This window comes from Poeciliopsis prolifica, unplaced genomic scaffold, assembly GCF_027474105.1.
Source record: "Poeciliopsis prolifica strain line A6 unplaced genomic scaffold, Auburn_PproV2 SCAFFOLD036, whole genome shotgun sequence".
NCBI lineage: Eukaryota > Metazoa > Chordata > Actinopteri > Cyprinodontiformes > Poeciliidae > Poeciliopsis > Poeciliopsis prolifica.
In genome coordinates, this window is record NW_026562411.1 from 4,137,405 (window position 1) to 4,158,495 (window position 21,091).

Sequence of the window (21,091 nt, forward strand, 5' to 3'; positions counted from 1 at the left end):
TTTACATTACATGCATTTTATTTCAAATGAATAACATTTGATCAGTATTTATTTATTGAAGCCTAATTTGTGCGTTCAGGAAACTAAAACTGTATGAAAGACAAGCATGCATAAATGCATGATGTCCCTTTTCTATTTATCCGAATCTTTTAGCGTTAGAGGGAAAATGTCCCAGGAGTTTTTCTTATAATCCTGAGTCTCCCAGTCTGGCTGAAGAGGCGGATTGTTTAAAGCGATCAAACAACCCAGCCAGTAGCACTCCGAGGTCAGACGTCTCAGATTCACCATCACATCCTCAGCTTTTTCACCTTCATATTTAGGAAAGGGACTCTGTTAAGGAGAAATTTGTCAAATGGACATTTTAAGACTTTTCAATTAAACTCCTTCATGTTTTTGTCCTGATTTACCTTCAGATGATCTTTGTTGCTGTGGAACAGAGCTAACTGCAGATTATGAACTGCTAGCTTTCTGTATCCTTCAACCTGGAACATATGAACCAGGAAGGTAAGACATATTGCTTCACTTCCTGTCTGCTTTTTGCACTCAGAAGAATAATTTTATTTTCTAAATGTTTTTTATTTGATCTGATCTCTGATCAGTGTGACACTAATACACTTATTTTATTATTCTGATTGTTTCCAGTTTCTTGAATTTTAACCTATTATATTTTTGTTATTAATTTCAAGCATGGCCTTCTTGTAAGATGGATCCTTCTTTTCAAAGTAGTTTTTATTTTATGCTGAATCTGATAATAGAAATTAATTATTTAGTAAACAACTGGATTAATTTAAATTGTACTTGTATAGCATTGGATTAAATTTTAGACCTCTTGATATGAACTGAACCTGTTAGTCCCTGAAGGCCCCTGTACAGGAGGCAGCAGCACGTTGGCTAAAAGTCTCTTTAAGGCTTTGCTAATTGCTAATCGCTAATTGCTAATTCACATTTGATGTACATTAGGATGATATGAATAAAATGTACCAATCAGAGCTGATGCAGTTGAGAAAACGGTCCTAAGGTTGAATACCTTTTGATTTTTCTGGCCACCGCTGGACTCAGTTGATCTAAAAGTTTCCTCTATTTGCTGCTTTTTTCTTGTCATTTCTTCTGCTGCTTCTTTAAAGGTTTTCTGCAACAGTGTGTTGGAATGTTATACAAAGAAAAAACAAATTTAAATCAAAAGGCATCCAAGCAAAAACAACAATCTCAGTTTACCTGAACCAAAGCCCTTATAAACTCTGGACTGGTTGTAATGGATTTCAGATGATCTTTGATTCCAGTCCACTTCTCCAGCTTTAGATTCTTATACAATTCAGTCAGTCTGGTTTTACTGACCGGGTCATTCATGCTCTCAGTGTCTCCTGTCTTTATTGAAACAGCCATGTCTTGTGCCAGTCTGTCAAAATAAAATATGCAGTTTACTAAAAAATATTTCCTCCCTGGATTTAATGAGACATCAACGATTCTTTGTGAATGGATACAGTACCTGCCTTTCAGTGATTCCAATTCCTTCTTTAACTTTCTAATAGCTGACCTGCAGAAAATACAAATTAAAGAATTAAAAATTAATGCTTTTCAAACTTTGTGTATAGTTTTCATTGTCAATATTTCTTATAGAAAGAAGTTGAAAAGAAGCCTAGGCGTAAATTCAAACTGGAAGACTCTTTAGCTCCACCTGCATCTAATCTGCGCATCCCACTAATCACCGACGACCTATCATCGCTGGACCTAGCCATGTCGCAGCCAATCACCGACCATGCCCCAGTTGATAAGGAAGTCCATCCAAGGCGTCTTCCGCTTCGCTGCTGCGTTCAACCCACCTCCACCCCTTTTCCACCTCCACTGTCCAGGCTCCCAGGCATACTTCATTCACCGACCTCCACCACCAGTATCGGGTCCCGGGGGACGACATTCCTATCAGCATCGGGAATGCTCATCCGAGCTCATCGCAATCACAGCTCGATGTCCTTAGCCGGGGCCCGAGCGCCAAAGACTTAATTTATGCGTGTCAATAAACTTTTCTAATTGCTTTCTTTCTGTGTCTGAGTCTCTCCAGATTGAACTGGTTTTGTGTAGATAACCAAGCAGCCGATTGTTGAAAAATGTTCAACCTCATGTAACCCAACCCGATCATAAAAAACAAATGTCAAATAATATTAACTACATATCTTATATTCTATTTAATGTTAGATTTCTTTTTCAAATGAATAAATAGTTTTGTGCATGTACAATGTCTGTCAGATATATACATTCTGTTTTATTACTTATCTGTGTGGGTTTATATATTTGTTTTGCAATCAGATAAATAAACCCATACATTTTGGAGCTTTCAATGTGCATAAATCTGTGAAAACAGTTTTGATTTTGCTCTTTCATTTTCTGACATAATTGCATATCTTCATGAAGACATGCATAAATGGGTTAGATCTCGAAGGACTTAACCAGTTGGCTCAGATCTCATGTGATGAATTACAGAAGAAATTCTGGATGGACGTCTCATGCAGCGTTGATTTCTGACTCCTCAAATTTGCCACTTGAACAATGTTTAAATATTCCCATAATTTCACTCCTGAAAGCACTGAAAAAGCATTAAGAGTTGTGGCTGATACTTTGCATCACTTTGCTAAAAGGATGAAAGTTATTAATTTAAGGCATCTAATACTTTGTTTCTTAAACTTTTCCAAGGTGAAATGTAAAGCAACTTAATGGATTTAAAGGTAACAACCACAGAAAACCCACATCGGGCTGAAAGTCGCATCGTTCAAAGCGTAGGAAAAAAGTAGCAGCTTATACTCCGAAAAATACTGTACAATGTCTTTGGTAGATTTTGTTGATACATTACATGATGCACAATACTCACTCTTTCTTTTTAAGTTCTCCTTTGTAATATTCCTCCATCTGTTTCAGACTGGGTTAAAGACAAAAACTTTGTTTACAGAAGAGTCGAGAAATACATTTAGAAAATAAACATTGTAATTGAATTTATAAAAACACAATACATAATCACACAAAGATCAGATCTACTGTTTTTGTTATTTCTTTTATTGCTCATAAAATGTCAAAATAAACCATTTAGGGCTCTTATTTTTGTGCAATTCTTTTGGTTCAGCATTAATTCCTCTTAAACTAAGTTCTGCTGTCAGAAGGTTAGTTATGCTGCAAAATCTGGTATTTTGAAATCGCTAAAGAAAATAAATAACATCTTTGAACAGAAGTTTTTGAAACCAATAAACATAAAATGAATATTAGTTAGAAATAACACAGTAAAGAAAAGCATGGTGCAGAAAAGCTATGAAGAAATGTGATTTTTGCTCAGATAATACAGAAGAAAATGTACAAAGAAACTAGTCACCTCAGCTTAAAACCAATATTTAAAAAAATCTTTATCAACTAAGCTTTCTTGGTGTTTACACTTATATTTTTATTTTAAGATTTTGTTTTAGAAATTATTTATTCAATCTAAATTGTTTCTTAAAATTGGTCAAATATTTATCTGCTTCCAGGTGTATTTTCTTTATTTTTGGTTGAAAGACTTCTACAACGTAAACATGATATTATTTCAGATTGTTTATTGTTGTTATAAACAATAATAAATCAACAGAAAAAACATTGAGACATGTTAAATCAAAATATGAATATTTCTTACTGATCGCTTTGCTCTTTGTTGGTTTCTTCCTTGTTGTCTTCAGACCTGTTTAAGATGTTTATTAATGAGCTTTTTCTCTAAAATTTGTCAAACATCCTCAAACTTTTGATCTTACCAAGGGATTATAATCATTTTACACATTTCATACCTGCTTTGAACTGGTTTATTGTCACTTTTTGCCTTGGCGATCACTGTGGATTAAAGAAATTATACTGAGAAAATAGCAAATCATCAAGAGAGCAAAACTTTAATTAGGCCGTTAGACATTTTAAAGTTTGTCTTGTCTTATAAAATCATGTTATAAAAATACATACTTCTCTTCCTGATGTTTATTTTCTGCTTCCTCTGTCTCAGCAGACCTGTTCACAACATGTTTCATTAATTTCAAGGAAATGTTTCTTAAATTCTCCAATCTGTTTTTGGGATAATATTCATTCAACCAATATTTTACAAAATCAGTCAAACAATTACCTGCTTCCAGGTGTGTTTTCTTTATTTTTGGTTGAAAGATTTCTACAGAGTAAACATGATATTAGTTAAAATTGTTTGTTGTTGTTTTATAGCAGGTAATGAATAAACAGAGGAAACAATTTTAAAATATGAATATTTCTTACTGATCGCTTTGCTCTTTGTTGGTTTCTTCCTTGTTGTCTTCAGACCTGTTTAAGATGCTTATTAATTAGCTTTTTCTCTAAAATTTGTCAACATCCTCAAAGTTTTGATCTTACCAAGGGATTATAATCATTTTACACATTTCATACCTGCTTTGAACTGGATTATTGTCACTTTTTTTGCCTTGGCGATCACTATGGATTAAAGAAATTATACTGAGAAAATACCAAATCATCAAGAGAGCAAAACTTTAATTAGGCCATTAGACATTTTAAAGTTTGTCTTGTCTTATAAAATCATGTTTATAAAAATACATACTTCTCTTCCTGATGTTTATTTTCTGCTTCCTCTGTCTCAGCAGGCCTGTTCACAACATGTTTCATTAATTTCAAGGAAATGTTTCTTAAATTCTCCAAACTGTTTTTGGGATAATATTCATTCAACCAATATTTTACAAAATCAGTCAAAAAATTACCTGCTTCCAGGTGTTTTTCTTTATTTCATTTGAAAGACTTCTACAGAGTAAACATGATATTAGTTAAAATAGTTTATTGTTTGTTTTATAGCAGGTAATGAATCAACAGAGGAAACAATTTTAAAATATGAATATTTCTTACTGATCGCTTTGCTCTTTGTTGGTTTCTTCCTTATTGTCTTCAGACCTGTTTAAGATGTTTATTATTTAGATTTTTCTCTAAAATTTGTCAACATCCTCAAACTTTTGATCTTACCAAGGGATTATAATCATTTTACACATTTCATACCTGCTTTGAACTGGTTTATTGTCACTTTTTTTGCCTTGGCGATCACTATGGATTAAATAAATTATACTGAGAAAATAGCAAATCATCAAGAGAGCAAACTTTAATTAGGCCGTTAGAAATCTTTAAGTTTGTCTTGTCTTATAAAATCATGTTTATAAAAATACATACTTCTCTTCCTGGTGTTTATTTTCTGCTTTCTCTGTCTCAGCAGGCCTGTTCACAACATGTTTCATTAATTTCAAGGAAATGTTTCTTAAATTCTCCAAACTGTTTTTGGATAATATTCATTCAACCAATATTTTACAAAATCAGTCAAAAAATTACCTGCTTCCAGGTGTGTTTTCTTTATTTTCATTTGAAAGACTTCTACAGAGTAAACATGATATTAGTTAAAATAGTTTATTGTTGTTTTATAGCAGGTAATGAATCAACAGAGGAAACAATTTTAAAATATGAATATTTCTTACTGATCGCTTTGCTCTTTGTTGGTTTCTTCCTTGTTGTCTTCAGACCTGTTTAAGATGCTTATTAATTAGCTTTTTCTCTAAAATTTGTCAACATCCTCAAACTTTTGATCTTACCAAGGGATTAATCATTTTACACATTTCATACCTGCTTTGAACTGGTTTATTGTCACTTTTTTTGCCTTGTCGATCACTGTGGATTAAAGAAATTATACTGAGAAAGTCCCAAATCATCAAGAGAGCAAAACTTTAATTAGGCCGTTAGACATTTTAAAGTTTGTCTTGTCTTATAAAATTATATTTATAAAAATACATACTTCTCTTCCTGGTGTTTATTTTCTGCTTCCTCTGTCTCAGCAGGCCTGTTCACAACATGTTTCATTAATTTCAAGGAAATGTTTCTAAATTCTCCAATCTGTTTTTGGGATAATATTCATTCAACCAATATTTTACAAAATCAGTCAAACAATTACCTGCTTCCAGGTGTATTTTCTTTATTTTCATTTGAAAGACTTCTACAGAGTAAACATGATATTAGTTGAAATTGTTTGTTGTTGTTTTATAGCATGTAATGAATCAACAGAGGAAACAATTTTAAAATATGAATATTTCTTACTGATCGCTTTGCTCTTTGTTGGTTTCTTCCTTGTTGTCTTCAGACCTGTTTTAAGATGCTTATTAATTAGCTTTTTCTCTAAAATTTGTCAACATCCTCAAAGTTTTGATCTTACCAAGGGATTATAATCATTTTACACATTTCATACCTGCTTTGAACTGGTTTATTGTCACTTTTCTTGCCTTGTCGATCACTGTGGATTAAAGAAATTATACTGAGAAAATACCAAATCATCAAGAGAGCAAAACTTTAATTAGGCCGTTAGACATTTTAAAGTTTGTCTTGTCTTATAAAATCATGTTTATAAAAATACATACTTCTCTTCCTGATGTTTATTTTCTGCTTCCTCTGTCTCAGCAGGCCTGTTCACAACATGTTTCATTAATTTCAAGGAAATGTTTCTTAAATTCTCCAAACTGTTTTTGGGATAATATTCATTCAACCAATATTTTACAAAATCAGTCAAAAATTACCTGCTTCCAGGTGTATTTTCTTTATTTTCATTTGAAAGACTTCTACAGAGTAAACATGATATTAGTTAAAATAGTTTATTGTTGTTTTATAGCAGGTAATGAATCAACAGAGGAAACAATTTTAAAATATGAATATTTCTTACTGATCGCTTTGCTCTTTGTTGGTTTCTTCCTTATTGTCTTCAGACCTGTTTAAGATGTTTATTATTTAGATTTTTCTCTAAAATTTGTCAACATCCTCAAAGTTTTGATCTTACCAAGGATTATAATCATTTTACACATTTCATACCTGCTTTGAACTGGTTTATTGTCACTTTTTTTGCCTTGGCGATCACTATGGATTAAATAAATTATACTGAGAAAATAGCAAATCATCAAGAGAGAGCAAAACTTTAATTAGGCCGTTAGAAATCTTTAAGTTTGTCTTGTCTTATAAAATCATGTTTATAAAAATACATACTTCTCTTCCTGGTGTTTATTTTCTGCTTTCTCTGTCTCAGCAGGCCTGTTCACAACATGTTTCATTAATTTCAAGGAAATGTTTCTTAATTCTCCAAACTGTTTTTTGGGATAATATTCATTCAACCAATATTTTACAAAATCATCAAAAAATTACCTGCTTCCAGGTGTATTTTCTTTATTTTTCATTTGAAGACTTCTACAGAGTAAACATGATATTAGTTAAAATAGTTTATTGTTTGTTTTATAGCAGGTAATGAATCAACAGAGGAAACAATTTTAAAATATGAATATTTCTTACTGATCGCTTTGCTCTTTGTTGGTTTCTTCCTTATTGTCTTCAGACCTGTTTAAGATGTTTATTATTTAGATTTTTCTCTAAAATTTGTCAACATCCTCAAAAGTTTTGATCTTACCAAGGGATTATAATCATTTTACACATTTCATACCTGCTTTGAACTGGTTTATTGTCACTTTTTTTGCCTTGGCGATCACTATGGATTAAATAAATTATACTGAGAAAATACCAAATCATCAAGAGAGCAAAACTTTAATTAGGCCGTTAGAAATCTTTAAGTTTGTCTTGTCTTATAAAATCATGTTTATAAAAATACATACTTCTCTTCCTGGTGTTTATTTTCTGCTTTCTCTGTCTCAGCAGGCCTGTTCACAACATGTTTCATTAATTTCAAGGAAATGTTTCTTAAATTCTCCAAACTGTTTTTGGGATAATATTCATTCAACCAATATTTTACAAAATCAGTCAAACAATTACCTGCTTCCAGGTGTATTTTCTTTATTTTCATTTGAAAGACTTCTACAGAGTAAACATGATATTAGTTAAAATAGTTTATTGTTGTTTTATAGCAGTTAATGAATAAACAGAGGAAACAATTTTAAAATATGAATATTTCTTACTGATCGCTTTGCTCTTTGTTGGTTTCTTCCTTGTTGTCTTCAGACCTGTTTAAGATGCTTATTAATTAGCTTTTTCTCTAAAATTTGTCAACATCCTCAAACTTTTGATCTTACCAAGGGATTATAATCATTTTACACATTTCATACCTGCTTTGAACTGGATTATTGTCACTTTTTTTGCCTTGTCGATCACTGTGGATTAAAGAAATTATACTGAGAAAGTCCCAAATCATCAAGAGAGCAAACTTTAATTAGGCCGTTAGACATTTTAAAGTTTGTCTTGTCTTATAAAATTATATTTATAAAAATACATACTTCTCTTCCTGATGTTTATTTTCTGCTTCCTCTGTCTCAGCAGGCCTGTTCACAACATGTTTCATTAATTTCAAGGAAATGTTTCTAAATTCTCCAAACTGTTTTGGGATAATATTCATTCAACCAATATTTTACAAAATCAGTCAAACAATTACCTGCTTCCAGGTGTATTTTCTTTATTTTCATTTGAAACTTCTACAGAGTAAAATTATATTAGTTAAAATAGTTTGTTGTTGTTTTATAGCAGGTAATGAATAAACAGAGGAAACAATTTTAAAATATGAATATTTCTTACTGATCGCTTTGCTCTTTGTTGGTTTCTTCCTTGTTGTCTTCAGACCTGTTTAAGATGTTTATTAATGAGCTTTTTCTCTAAAATTTGTCAACACCCTCAAAGTTTTGATCTTACCAAGGGATTATAATCATTTTACAAATTTCATACCTGCTTTGATCTGGATTATTGTCACTTTTTTTGCCTTGTCGATCACTGTGGATTAAAGAAAGTATACTGAGACAATACCAAATCATCAAGAGAGCAAAACTTTAATTAGGCCGTTAGAAATCTTTAAGTTTGTCTTGTCTTATAAAATCATGTTTATAAAAATACATACTTCTCTTCCTGATGTTTATTTTCTGCTTCCTCTGTCTCAGCAGGCCTGTTCACAACATGTTTCATTAATTTCAAGGAAATGTTTCTAAAATTCTCCAATCTGTTTTTGGGATAATATTCATTCAATCAATATTTTACAAAATCAGTCAAAAAATTACCTGCTTCCAGGTGTGTTTCTTTATTTTCATTTGAAAGACTTCTACAGAGTAAAATTATATTAGTTGAAATTGTTTGTTGTTGTTTTATAGCAGGTAATGAATCAACAGAGGAAACAATTTTAAAATATGAATATTTCTTACTGATCGCTTTGCTCTTTGTTGTTTTCTTCCTTGTTGTCTTCAGACCTGTTTAAGATGTTTATTATTTAGATTTTTCTCTAAAATTTGTCAACATCCTCAAAAGTTTTGATCTTACCAAGGGATTATAATCATTTTACACATTTCATACCTGCTTTGAACTGTTTATTGTCACTTTTTTTGCCTTGTCGATCACTGTGGATTAAAGAAAGTATACTGAGAAAATAGCAAATCATCAAGAGAGCAAAACTTTAATTAGGCCGTTAGAAATCTTTAAGTTTGTCTTGTCTTATAAAATCATGTTTATAAAAATACATACTTCTCTTCCTGATGTTTATTTTCTGCTTCCTCTGTCTCAGCAGGCCTGTTCACAACATGTTTCATTAATTTCAAGGAAATGTTTCTTAAATTCTCCAAACAGTTTTTGGGATAATATTCATTCAATCAATATTTTACAAAATCAGTCAAACAATTACCTGCTTCCAGGTGTATTTTCTTTATTTTCATTTGAAAGACTTCTACAGAGTAAAATTATATTAGTTAAAATAGTTTGTTGTTGTTTTATAGCATGTAATGAATCAACAGAGGAAACAATTTTAAAATATGAATATTTCTTACTGATCGCTTTGCTCTTTGTTGGTTTCTTCCTTGTTGTCTTCAGAACTGTTTAAGATGCTTATTAATTAGCTTTTTCTCTAAAATTTGTCAACATCCTCAAACTTTTGATCTTACCAAGGGATTATAATCATTTTACACATTTCATACCTGCTTTGAACTGTTTTATTGTCACTTTTTTTGCCTTGTCGATCACTATGGATTAAAGAAATTATACTGAGAAAATACCAAATCATCAAGAGAGCAAAACTTTAATTAGGCCGTTAGAAATCTTTAAGTTTGTCTTGTCTTATAAAATCATGTTTATAAAAATACATACTTCTCTTCCTGATGTTTATTTTCTGCTTCCTCTGTCTCAGCAGGCCTGTTCACAACATGTTTCATTAATTTCAAGGAATGTTTCTTAAATTCTCCAATCTGTTTTTGGGATAATATTCAATCAATCAATAATATTTCTTGAATTTGGTCAAAAAATTACCTGCTTCCAGGTGTGTTTTCTTTATTTTCATTTGAAAGACTTCTACAGAGTAAAATTATATTAGTTAAAATAGTTTATTGTTGTTTTATAGCAGGTAATGAATAAACAGAGGAAACAATTTTAAAATATGAATATTTCTTACTGATCGCTTTGCTCTTTGTTGGTTTCTTCCTTGTTGTCTTCAGACCTGTTTAAGATGCTTATTAATTAGCTTTTTCTCTAAAATTTGTCAACATCCTCAAAGTTTTGATCTTACCAAGGGATTATAATCATTTTACACATTTCATACCTGCTTTGAACTGGATTATTGTCACTTTTTTTGCCTTGTCGATCACTGTGGATTAAAGAAATTATACTGAGAAAATACCAAATCATCAAGAGAGCAAAACTTTAATTAGGCCGTTAGACATTTTAAAGTTTTTCTTGTCTCATAAAATCATGTTTATAAAAATACATACTTCTCTTCCTGGTGTTTATTTTCTGCTTTCTCTGTCTCAACATGTTTCATTAATTTCAAGGAAATGTTTCTTAAATTCTCCAATCTGTTTTTGGGATAATATTCATTCAACCAATATTTTACAAAATCAGTCAAACAATTACCTGCTTCCAGGTGTATTTTCTTTATTTTCATTTGAAAGATTTCTACAGAGTAAACATGATATTAGTTAAAATAGTTTATTGTTGTTTTATAGCATGTAATGAATAAACAGAGGAGACATTGAGACATGTTAAATCAAATATCAATATTTCTTACTCATCGCTTTGCTCTTTGTTGGTTTCTTCTTTCATGTCTTCAACTGTTGAAAATATTTATTATTTAGATTTTTGTCTAAAATTGACCAACATTCTTAAACCTTTTAATTTTGGTAATGAAATATGATAATTTTCTACAATTTTTAAAAAGAATTTATACCTTTGTTTAGCACTGTTTTGGTCAGGATCATTACTGTGGATCAGAAAAAATGACATTAAGAAAGTTCCAAATCATCAAGAGAGCAAAACTTTAATTAGGCCGTTAGACATTTTAAAGTTTGTCTTGTCTTATAAAATCATGTTTATAAAAATACAAACTTCTCTTCCTGGTGTTTATTTTCTGCTTCCTCTGTCTCAGCAGGCCTGTTCACAACATGTTTCATTAATTTCAAGGAAATGTTTCTAAAATTCTCCAATCTGTTTTTGGGATAATATTCATTCAATCAATATTTTACAAATCAGTCAAACAATTACCTGCTTCCAGGTGTGTTTTCTTTATTTTCATTTGAAAGACTTCTACAGAGTAAAATTATATTAGTTAAAATTGTTTGTTGTTGTTTTATAGCAGGTAATGAATCAACAGAGGAAACAATTTTAAAATATGAATATTTCTTACTGATCGCTTTGCTCTTTGTTGTTTTCTTCCTTGTGTCTTCAGACCTGTTTAAGATGTTTATTAATGAGATTTTTCTCTAAAATTTGTCAACATCCTCAAAGTTTTGATCTTACCAAGGGATTATAATCATTTTACACATTTCATACCTGCTTTGAACTGGATTATTGTCACTTTTTTTGCCTTGTCGATCACTGTGGATTAAAGAAATTATACTGAGAAAATACCAAATCATCAAGAGAGCAAAACTTTAATTAGGCCGTTAGACATTTTAAAGTTTGTCTTGTCTTATAAAATCATGTTTATAAAAAATACATACTTCTCTTCCTGGTGTTTATTTTCTGCTTCCTCTGTCTCAGCAGGCTGTTCACAACATGTTTCATTAATTTCAAGGAAATGTCTCTAAAATTCTCCAATCTGTTTTTGAGATAAGATTCATTCAATCAATAATATTTCTTGAATTTGGTCAAAAAATTACCTGCTTCCAGTGTATTTTCTTTATTTTCATTTGAAAGACTTCTACAGAGTAAAATTATATTATTTAAAATGGTTTGTTGCTGTTTTATAGCAGGTAATGAATAAACAGAGGAAACAATTTTAAAATATGAATATTTCTTACTGATCGCTTTGCTCTTTGTTGGTTTCTTCCTTGTTGTCTTCAGACCTGTTTAAGATGTTTATTAATGAGCTTTTTCTCTAAAATTTGTCAACATCCTCAAAGTTTTGATCTTACCAAGGGAATATAATCATTTTACACATTTCATACCTGCTTTGAACTGGATTATTGTCACTTTTTTTGCCTTGTCGATCACTGTGGATTAAAGAAATTATACTGAGAAAATAGCAAATCATCAAGAGAGCAAAACTTTAATTAGGCCGTTAGACATTTTAAAGTTTTCTTGTCTCATAAAATCATGTTTATAAAAATACATACTTCTTTCCTGGTGTTTATTTTCTGCTTTCTCTGTCTCAACATGTTTCATTAATTTCAAGGAAATGTTTCTAAAATTCTCCAATCTGTTTTTGGGATAATATCATTCAACCAATATTTTACAAAATCAGTCAAAAAAATTACCTGCTTCCAGGTGTATTTTCTTTATTTTCATATGAAAGATTTCTACAGAGTAAACATGATATTAGTTAAATAGTTTGTTGTTTTATAGCAGGTAATGAATCAACAGAGGAGACATTGAGACATGTTAAATCAAAATATCAATATTTCTTACTCATCGCTTTGCTCTTTGTTGGTTTCTTTCATGTCTTCAACACTGTTGAAAATATTTATTATTTAGATTTTGTCTAAAATTGACCAACATTCTTAAACCTTTTAATTTTGGTAATGAAATATGATAATTTTCTACAATTTTTTAAAAAGATTTTATACCTGCTTTGTTTATCACTGTTTTGGTCAGGATCATTACTGTGGATCAGAAAAATGACATTAAGAATGTTCCAAATCATCAAGAGAGCAAAACTTTAATTAGGCCGTTAGACATTTAAAGTTTGTCTTGTCTTATAAAATCATGTTTATAAAAATACAAACTTCTCTTCCTGGTGTTTATTTTCTGCTTTCTCTGTCTCAGCAGCCTGTTCACAACATGTTTCATTAATTTCAAAGGAAATGTTTCTTAAATTCTCCAAACAGTTTTTGGGATAATATTCATTCAACCAATATTTTACAAAATCACAAACAATTACCTGCTTCCAGGTGTATTTTTCTTTATTTTCATTTGAAAGACTACAGAGTAAAATTATATTAGTTAAAATAGTTTGTTGTTGTTTTATAGCATGTAATGAATCAACAGAGGAAACAATTTTAAAATATGAATATTTCTTACTGATCGCTTTGCTCTTTGTTGGTTTCTTCCTTGTTGTCTTCAGACCTGTTTAAGATGCTTATTAATTAGCTTTTTCTCTAAAATTTGTCAACATCCTCAAAGTTTTGATCTTACCAAGGGATTATAATCATTTTACACATTTCATACCTGCTTTGAACTGTTTTATTGTCACTTTTTTTGCCTTGTCGATCACTATGGATTAAAGAAATGATACTGAGAAAATACCAAATCATCAAGAGAGCAAAACTTTAATTAGGCCGTTAGAAATCTTTAAGTTTGTCTTGTCTTATAAAATCATGTTTATAAAAATACATACTTCTCTTCCTGATGTTTATTTTCTGCTTCCTCTGTCTCAGCAGGCCTGTTCACAACATGTTTCATTAATTTCAAGGAAATGTTTCTTAAATTCTCCAATCTGTTTTTGGGATAATATTCAATCAATCAATAATATTTCTTGAATTTGGTCAAAAAATTACCTGCTTCCAGGTGTGTTTTCTTTATTTTCATTTGAAAGACTTCTACAGAGTAAAATTATATTAGTTAAAATAGTTTATTGTTGTTTTATAGCAGTTAATGAATAAACAGAGGAAACAATTTTAAAATATGAATATTTCTTACTGATCGCTTTGCTCTTTGTTGGTTTCTTCCTTGTTGTCTTCAGACCTGTTTAAGATGTTTATTAATTAGCTTTTTCTCTAAAATTTGTCAACATCCTCAAACTTTTGATCTTACCAAGGGATTATAATCATTTTACACATTTCATACCTGCTTTGAACTGGTTTATTGTCACTTTTTTTGCCTTGTCGATCACTGTGGATTAAAGAAATTATACTGAGAAAATAGCAAATCATCAAGAGAGCAAAACTTTAATTAGGCCGTTAGACATTTTAAAGTTTTTCTTGTCTTATAAAATCATGTTTATAAAAATACATACTTCTCTTCCTGGTGTTTATTTTCTGCTTCCTCTGTCTCAGCAGGCCTGTTCACAACATGTTTCATTAATTTCAAGGAAATGTTTCTTAAATTCTCCAATCTGTTTTTGGGATAATATTCATTCAACCAATATTTTACAAAATCAGTCAAACAATTACCTGCTTCCAGGTGTATTTTCTTTATTTTCATTTGAAAGATTTCTACAGAGTAAACATGATATTAGTTAAAATAGTTTATTGTTGTTTTATAGCATGTAATGAATAAACAGAGGAGACATTGAGACATGTTAAATCAAAATATCAATATTTCTTACTCATCGCTTTGCTCTTTGTTGGTTTCTTCTTTCATGTCTTCAACACTGTTGAAAATATTTATTATTTAGATTTTTGTCTAAAATTGACCAACATTCTTAAACCTTTTAATTTTGGTAATGAAATATGATAATTTTCTACAATTTTTAAAAAGAATTTATACCTGCTTTGTTTAGCACTGTTTTGGTCAGGATCATTACTGTGGATCAGAAAAATGACATTAAGAAAGTTCCAAATCATCAAGAGAGCAAAACTTTAATTAGGCCGTTAGACATTTTAAAGTTTGTCTTGTTTTATAAAATCATGTTTATAAAAATACAAACTTCTCTTCCTGGTGTTTATTTTCTGCTTCCTCTGTCTCAGCAGGCCTGTTCACAACATGTTTCATTAATTTCAAGGAAATGTTTCTAAAATTCTCCAAACTGTTTTTGGGATAATATTCATTCAATCAATATTTTACAAAATCAGTCAAACAATTACCTGCTTCCAGGTGTATTTTCTTTATTTTCATTTGAAAGACTTCTACAGAGTAAAATTATATTAGTTAAAATGGTTTGTTGCTGTTTTATAGCAGGTAATGAATAAACAGAGGAAACAATTTTAAAATATGAATATTTCTTACTGATCGCTTTGCTCTTTGTTGGTTTCTTCCTTGTTGTCTTCAGACCTGTTTAAGATGTTTATTAATGAGCTTTTTCTCTAAAATTTGTCAACATCCTCAAAGTTTTGATCTTACCAAGGGAATATAATCATTTTACACATTTCATACCTGCTTTGAACTGGATTATTGTCACTTTTTTTGCCTTGTCGATCACTGTGGATTAAAGAAATTATACTGAGAAAATAGCAAATCATCAAGAGAGCAAAACTTTAATTAGGCCGTTAGACATTTTAAAGTTTTTCTTGTCTCATAAAATCATGTTTATAAAAATACATACTTCTCTTCCTGGTGTTTATTTTCTGCTTTCTCTGTCTCAACATGTTTCATTAATTTCAAGGAAATGTTTCTTAAATTCTCCAATCTGTTTTTGGGATAATATTCATTCAACCAATATTTTACAAAATCAGTCAAACAATTACCTGCTTCCAGGTGTATTTTCTTTATTTTCATATGAAAGATTTCTACAGAGTAAACATGATATTAGTTAAAATAGTTTGTTGTTTTATAGCAGGTAATGAATCAACAGAGGAGACATTGAGACATGTTAAATCAAAATATCAATATTTCTTACTCATCGCTTTGCTCTTTGTTGGTTTCTTCTTTTATGTCTTCAACACTGTTGAAAATATTTATTATTTAGATTTTTGTCTAAAATTGACCAACATTCTTAAACCTTTTAATTTTGGTAATGAAATATGATAATTTTCTACAATTTTTAAAAAGATTTTATACCTGCTTTGTTTATCACTGTTTTGGTCAGGATTATTACTGTGGATCAGAAAAATGACATTAAGAAAGTTCCAAATCATCAAGAGAGCAAAACTTTAATTAGGCCGTTAGACATTTTAAAGTTTGTCTTGTCTTATAAAATCATGTTTATAAAAATACATACTTCTCTTCCTGGTGTTTATTTTCTGCTTTCTCTGTCTCAGCAGACCTGTTCACAACATGTTTCATTAATTTCAAGGAAATGTTTCTTAAATTCTCCAAACTGTTTTTGGGATAATATTCATTCAGCCAATATTTTACAAAATCAGTCAAACAATTACCTGCTTCCAGGTGTATTTTCTTTATTTTCATTTGAAAGACTTCTACAGAGTAAAATTATATTAGTTAAAATTGTTTGTTGTTGTTTTATAGCAGGTAATGAATCAACAGAGGAAACAATTTTAAAATATGAATTTCTTACTGATCGCTTTGCTCTTTGTTGGTTTCTTCCTTGTTGTCTTCAGACCTGTTTAAGATGTTTATTAATGAGCTTTTTCTCTAAAATTTGTCAACATCCTCAAAAGTTTTGATCTTACCAAGGGATTATAATCATTTTACACATTTCATACCTGCTTTGAACTGGTTTATTGTCACTTTTTTTGCCTTGGCGATCACTATGGATTAAAGAAATTATACTGAGAAAATACCAAATCATCAAGAGAGCAAAACTTTAATTAGGCCGTTAGAAATCTTTAAGTTTGTCTTGTCTTATAAAATCATGTTTATAAAAATACATACTTCTCTTCCTGATGTTTATTTTCTGCTTCCTCTGTCTCAGCAGGCCTGTTCACAACATGTTTCATTAATTTCAAGGAAATGTTTCTAAAATTCTCCAAACTGTTTTTGGGATAATATTCATTCAGTCAATAATATTTCTTGAATTTGGTCAAATATTTACCTGCTCTCAGGTGTATTTTCTTTATTTTCATTTGAAAGACTTCTACAGAGTAAAATTATATTAGTTAAAATGGTTTGTTGTTGTTTTATAGCATGTAATGAATCAACAGAGGAAACAATTTTAAAATATGAATATTTCTTACTGATCGCTTTGCTCTTTGTTGTTTTCTTCCTTGTTGTCTTCAGACCTGTTTAAGATGTTTATTAATGAGCTTTTTCTCTAAAATTTGTCAACATCCTCAAACTTTTGATCTTACCAAGGGAATATAATCATTTTACACATTTCATACCTGCTTTGAACTGGATTATTGTCACTTTTTTTGCCTTGTCGATCACTGTGGATTAAAGAAATTATACTGAGAAAATACCAAATCATCAAGAGAGCAAAACTTTAATTAGGCCGTTAGACATTTTAAAGTTTTTCTACTCTCATAAAATCATGTTTATAAAAATACATACTTCTCTTCCTGGTGTTTATTTTCTGCTTTCTCTGTCTCAGCAGGCCTGTTCACAACATGTTTCATTAATTTCAAGGAAATGTTTCTTAAATTCTCCAATCTGTTTTTGGGATAATATTCATTCAATCAATATTTTACAAAATCAGTCAAACAATTACCTGCTTCCAGGTGTATTTTCTTTATTTTCATATGAAAGATTTCTACAGAGTAAACATGATATTAGTTAAAATAGTTTATTGTTGTTTTATAGCAGGTAATGAATCAACAGAGGAGACATTGAGACATGTTAAATCAAAATATCAATATTTCTTACTCATCGCTTTGCTCTTTGTTGGTTTCTTCTTTTATGTCTTCAACACTGTTGAAAATATTTATTATTAAGATTTTTTTCTAAAATTAACCAACATTCTTAAACCTTTTAATTTTGGTAATGAAATATGATAATTTTCTACAATTTTTAAAAAGATTTTATACCTGCTTTGTTTATCACTGTTTTGGTCAGGATCATTACTGTGGATCAGAAAAATGACATTAAGAAAGTTCCAAATCATCAAGAGAGCAAAACTTTAATTAGGCCGTTAGACATTTTAAAGTTTTTCTTGTTTTATAAAATCATGTTTATAAAAATACATACTTCTCTTCCTGGTGTTTATTTTCTGCTTTCTCTGTCTCAGCAGGCCTGTTCACAACATGTTTCATTAATTTCAAGGAAATGTTTCTAAAATTCTCCAATCTGTTTTTGGGATAATATTCATTCAATCAATATTTTACAAAATCAGTCAAACAATTACCTGCTTCCAGGTGTATTTTCTTTATTTTCATTTGAAAGACTTCTACAGAGTAAAATTATATTAGTTAAAATTGTTTGTTGTTGTTTTATAGCAGGTAATGAATCAACAGAGGAAACAATTTTAAAATATGAATATTTCTTACTGATCGCTTTGCTCTTTGTTGGTTTCTTCCTTGTTGTCTTCAGACCTGTTTAAGATGTTTATTATTTAGATTTTTCTCTAAAATTTGTCAACATCCTCAAAGTTTTGATCTTACCAAGGGATTATAATTATTTTACACATTTCATACCTGCTTTGAACTGGATTATTGTCACTTTTTTTGCCTTGTCGATCACTGTGGATTAAAGAAATTATACTGAGAAAATAGCAAATCATCAAGAGAGCAAAACTTTAATTAGGCCGTTAGAAATCTTTAAGTTTGTCTTGTCTTATAAAATTATATTTATAAAAATACATACTTCTCTTCCTGGTGTTTATTTTCTGCTTTCTCTGTCTCAGCAGGCCTGTTCACAACATGTTTCATTAATTTCAAGGAAATGTTTCTAAAATTCTCCAAACTGTTTTTGGGATAATATTCATCCAACCAATATTTTACAAAATCAGTCAAAAAATTACCTGCTTCCAGGTGTGTTTTTTATTTTCATTTGAAAGACTTCTACAGAGTAAAATTATATTAGTTAAAATTGTTTGTTGTTGTTTTATAGCAGGTAATGAATAAACAGAGGAAACAATTTTAAAATATGAATATTTCTTACTGATCGCTTTGCTCTTTGTTGGTTTCTTCCTTGTTGTCTTCAGACCTGTTTAAGATGTTTATTATTTAGATTTTTCTCTAAAATTTGTCAACATCCTCAAACTTTTGATCTTACCAAGGGATTATAATCATTTTACACATTTCATACCTGCTTTGAACTGGTTTATTGTCACTTTTCTTGCCTTGTCGATCACTGTGGATTAAATAAATTATACTGAGAAAATACCAAATCATCAAGAGAGCAAAACTTTAATTAGGCCGTTAGAAATCTTTAAGTTTGTCTTGTCTTATAAAATCATGTTTATAAAAATACATACTTCTCTTCCTGATGTTTATTTTCTGCTTCCTCTGTCTCAGCAGGCCTGTTCACAACATGTTTCATTAATTTCAAGGAAATGTTTCTTAAATTCTCCAAACTGTTTTTGGGATAATATTCATTCAACCAATATTTTACAAAATCAGTCAAACAATTACCTGCTTCCAGGTGTATTTTCTTTATTTTCATTTGAAAGACTTCTACAGAGTAAACATGATATTAGTTAAAATAGTTTATTGTTGTTTTATAGCAGGTAATGAATCAACAGAGGAAACAATTTTAAAATATGAATATTTCTTACTGATCGCTTTGCTCTTTGTTGGTTTCTTCCTTATTGTCTTCAGACCTGTTTAAGATGTTTATTATTTAGATTTTTCTCTAAAATTTGTCAAAATCCTCAAAGTTTTGATCTTACCAAGGGAATATAATCATTTTACACATTTCATACCTGCTTTGAACTGGATTATTGTCACTTTTTTTGCCTTGGCGATCACTATGGATTAAATAAATTATACTGAGAAAATACCAAATCATCAAGAGAGCAAAACTTTAATTAGGCCGTTAGAAATCTTTAAGTTTGTCTTGTCTTATAAAATCATGTTTATAAAAATACATACTTCTCTTCCTGGTGTTTATTTTCTGCTTTCTCTGTCTCAGCAGGCCTGTTCACAACATGTTTCATTAATTTCAAGGAAATGTTTCTTAAATTCTCCAAACTGTTTTTGGGATAATATTCATTCAACCAATATTTTACAAAATCAGTCAAACAATTACCTGCTTCCAGGTGTATTTTCTTTATTTTCATTTGAAAGACTTCTACAGAGTAAACATGATATTAGTTAAAATAGTTTATTGTTGTTTTATAGCAGTTAATGAATAAACAGAGGAAACAATTTTAAAATATGAATATTTCTTACTGATCGCTTTGCTCTTTGTTGGTTTCTTCCTTGTTGTCTTCAGACCTGTTTAAGATGCTTATTAATTAGCTTTTTCTCTAAAATTTGTCAACATCCTCAAACTTTTGATCTTACCAAGGGATTATAATCATTTTACACATTTCATACCTGCTTTGAACTGGATTATTGTCACTTTTTTTGCCTTGTCGATCACTGTGGATTAAAGAAATTATACTGAGAAAGTCCCAAATCATCAAGAGAGCAAAACTTTAATTAGGCCGTTAGACATTTTAAAGTTTGTCTTGTCTTATAAAATTATATTTATAAAAATACATACTTCTCTTCCTGATGTTTATTTTCTGCTTCCTCTGTCTCAGCAGGCCTGTTCACAACATGTTTCATTAATTTCAAGGAAATGTTTCTAAAATTCTCCAAACTGTTTTTGGGATAATATTCATTCAATCAATATTTTACAAAATCAGTCAAACAATTACCTGCTTCCAGGTGTATTTTCTTTATTTTCATTTGAAAGACTTCTACAGAGTAAAATTATATTAGTTAAAATAGTTTGTTGTTGTTTTATAGCAGGTAATGAATAAACAGAGGAAACAATTTTAAAATATGAATATTCTTACTGATCGCTTTGCTCTTTGTTGGTTTCTTCCTTGTTGTCTTCAGACCTGTTTAAGATGTTTATTAATGAGATTTTTCTCTAAAATTTGTCAACATCCTCAAAGTTTTGATCTTACCAAGGGATTATAATCATTTTACACATTTCATACCTGCTTTGAACTGGATTATTGTCACTTTTTTTGCCTTGTCGATCACTGTGGATT

General features: G+C 30.0%; 2 protein-coding genes across 2 annotated transcripts; both read right to left on the minus strand.

Annotated features, from left to right (window-relative positions):
• Positions 1-4,618, minus strand: LOC129374555 (uncharacterized). The gene is made up of 9 exons (XM_055053026.1): positions 4,577-4,618; positions 4,408-4,452; positions 4,261-4,305; positions 2,861-2,908; positions 1,487-1,534; positions 1,216-1,396; positions 1,028-1,129; positions 408-482; positions 1-330 (listed from the first exon to the last, which is right to left on the minus strand). Exons 4-9 carry the CDS (start codon positions 2,896-2,898, stop codon positions 133-135), a joined length of 642 nt encoding a protein of 213 aa, XP_054909001.1. The 5' UTR covers positions 2,899-2,908; positions 4,261-4,305; positions 4,408-4,452; positions 4,577-4,618; the 3' UTR covers positions 1-132.
• A 9,939-nt stretch (positions 4,619-14,557) lies between these two features.
• LOC129374419 (uncharacterized) lies at positions 14,558-19,175 on the minus strand. The gene is made up of 8 exons (XM_055052825.1): positions 19,159-19,175; positions 17,812-17,856; positions 17,657-17,698; positions 17,331-17,375; positions 17,184-17,228; positions 14,878-14,913; positions 14,717-14,761; positions 14,558-14,603 (listed from the first exon to the last, which is right to left on the minus strand). The coding sequence occupies exons 1-8, from the start codon at positions 19,173-19,175 to the stop codon at positions 14,558-14,560; spliced, it is 321 nt and encodes a 106-aa protein (XP_054908800.1).
• Between the last annotated feature and the right edge of the window lie 1,916 nt (positions 19,176-21,091).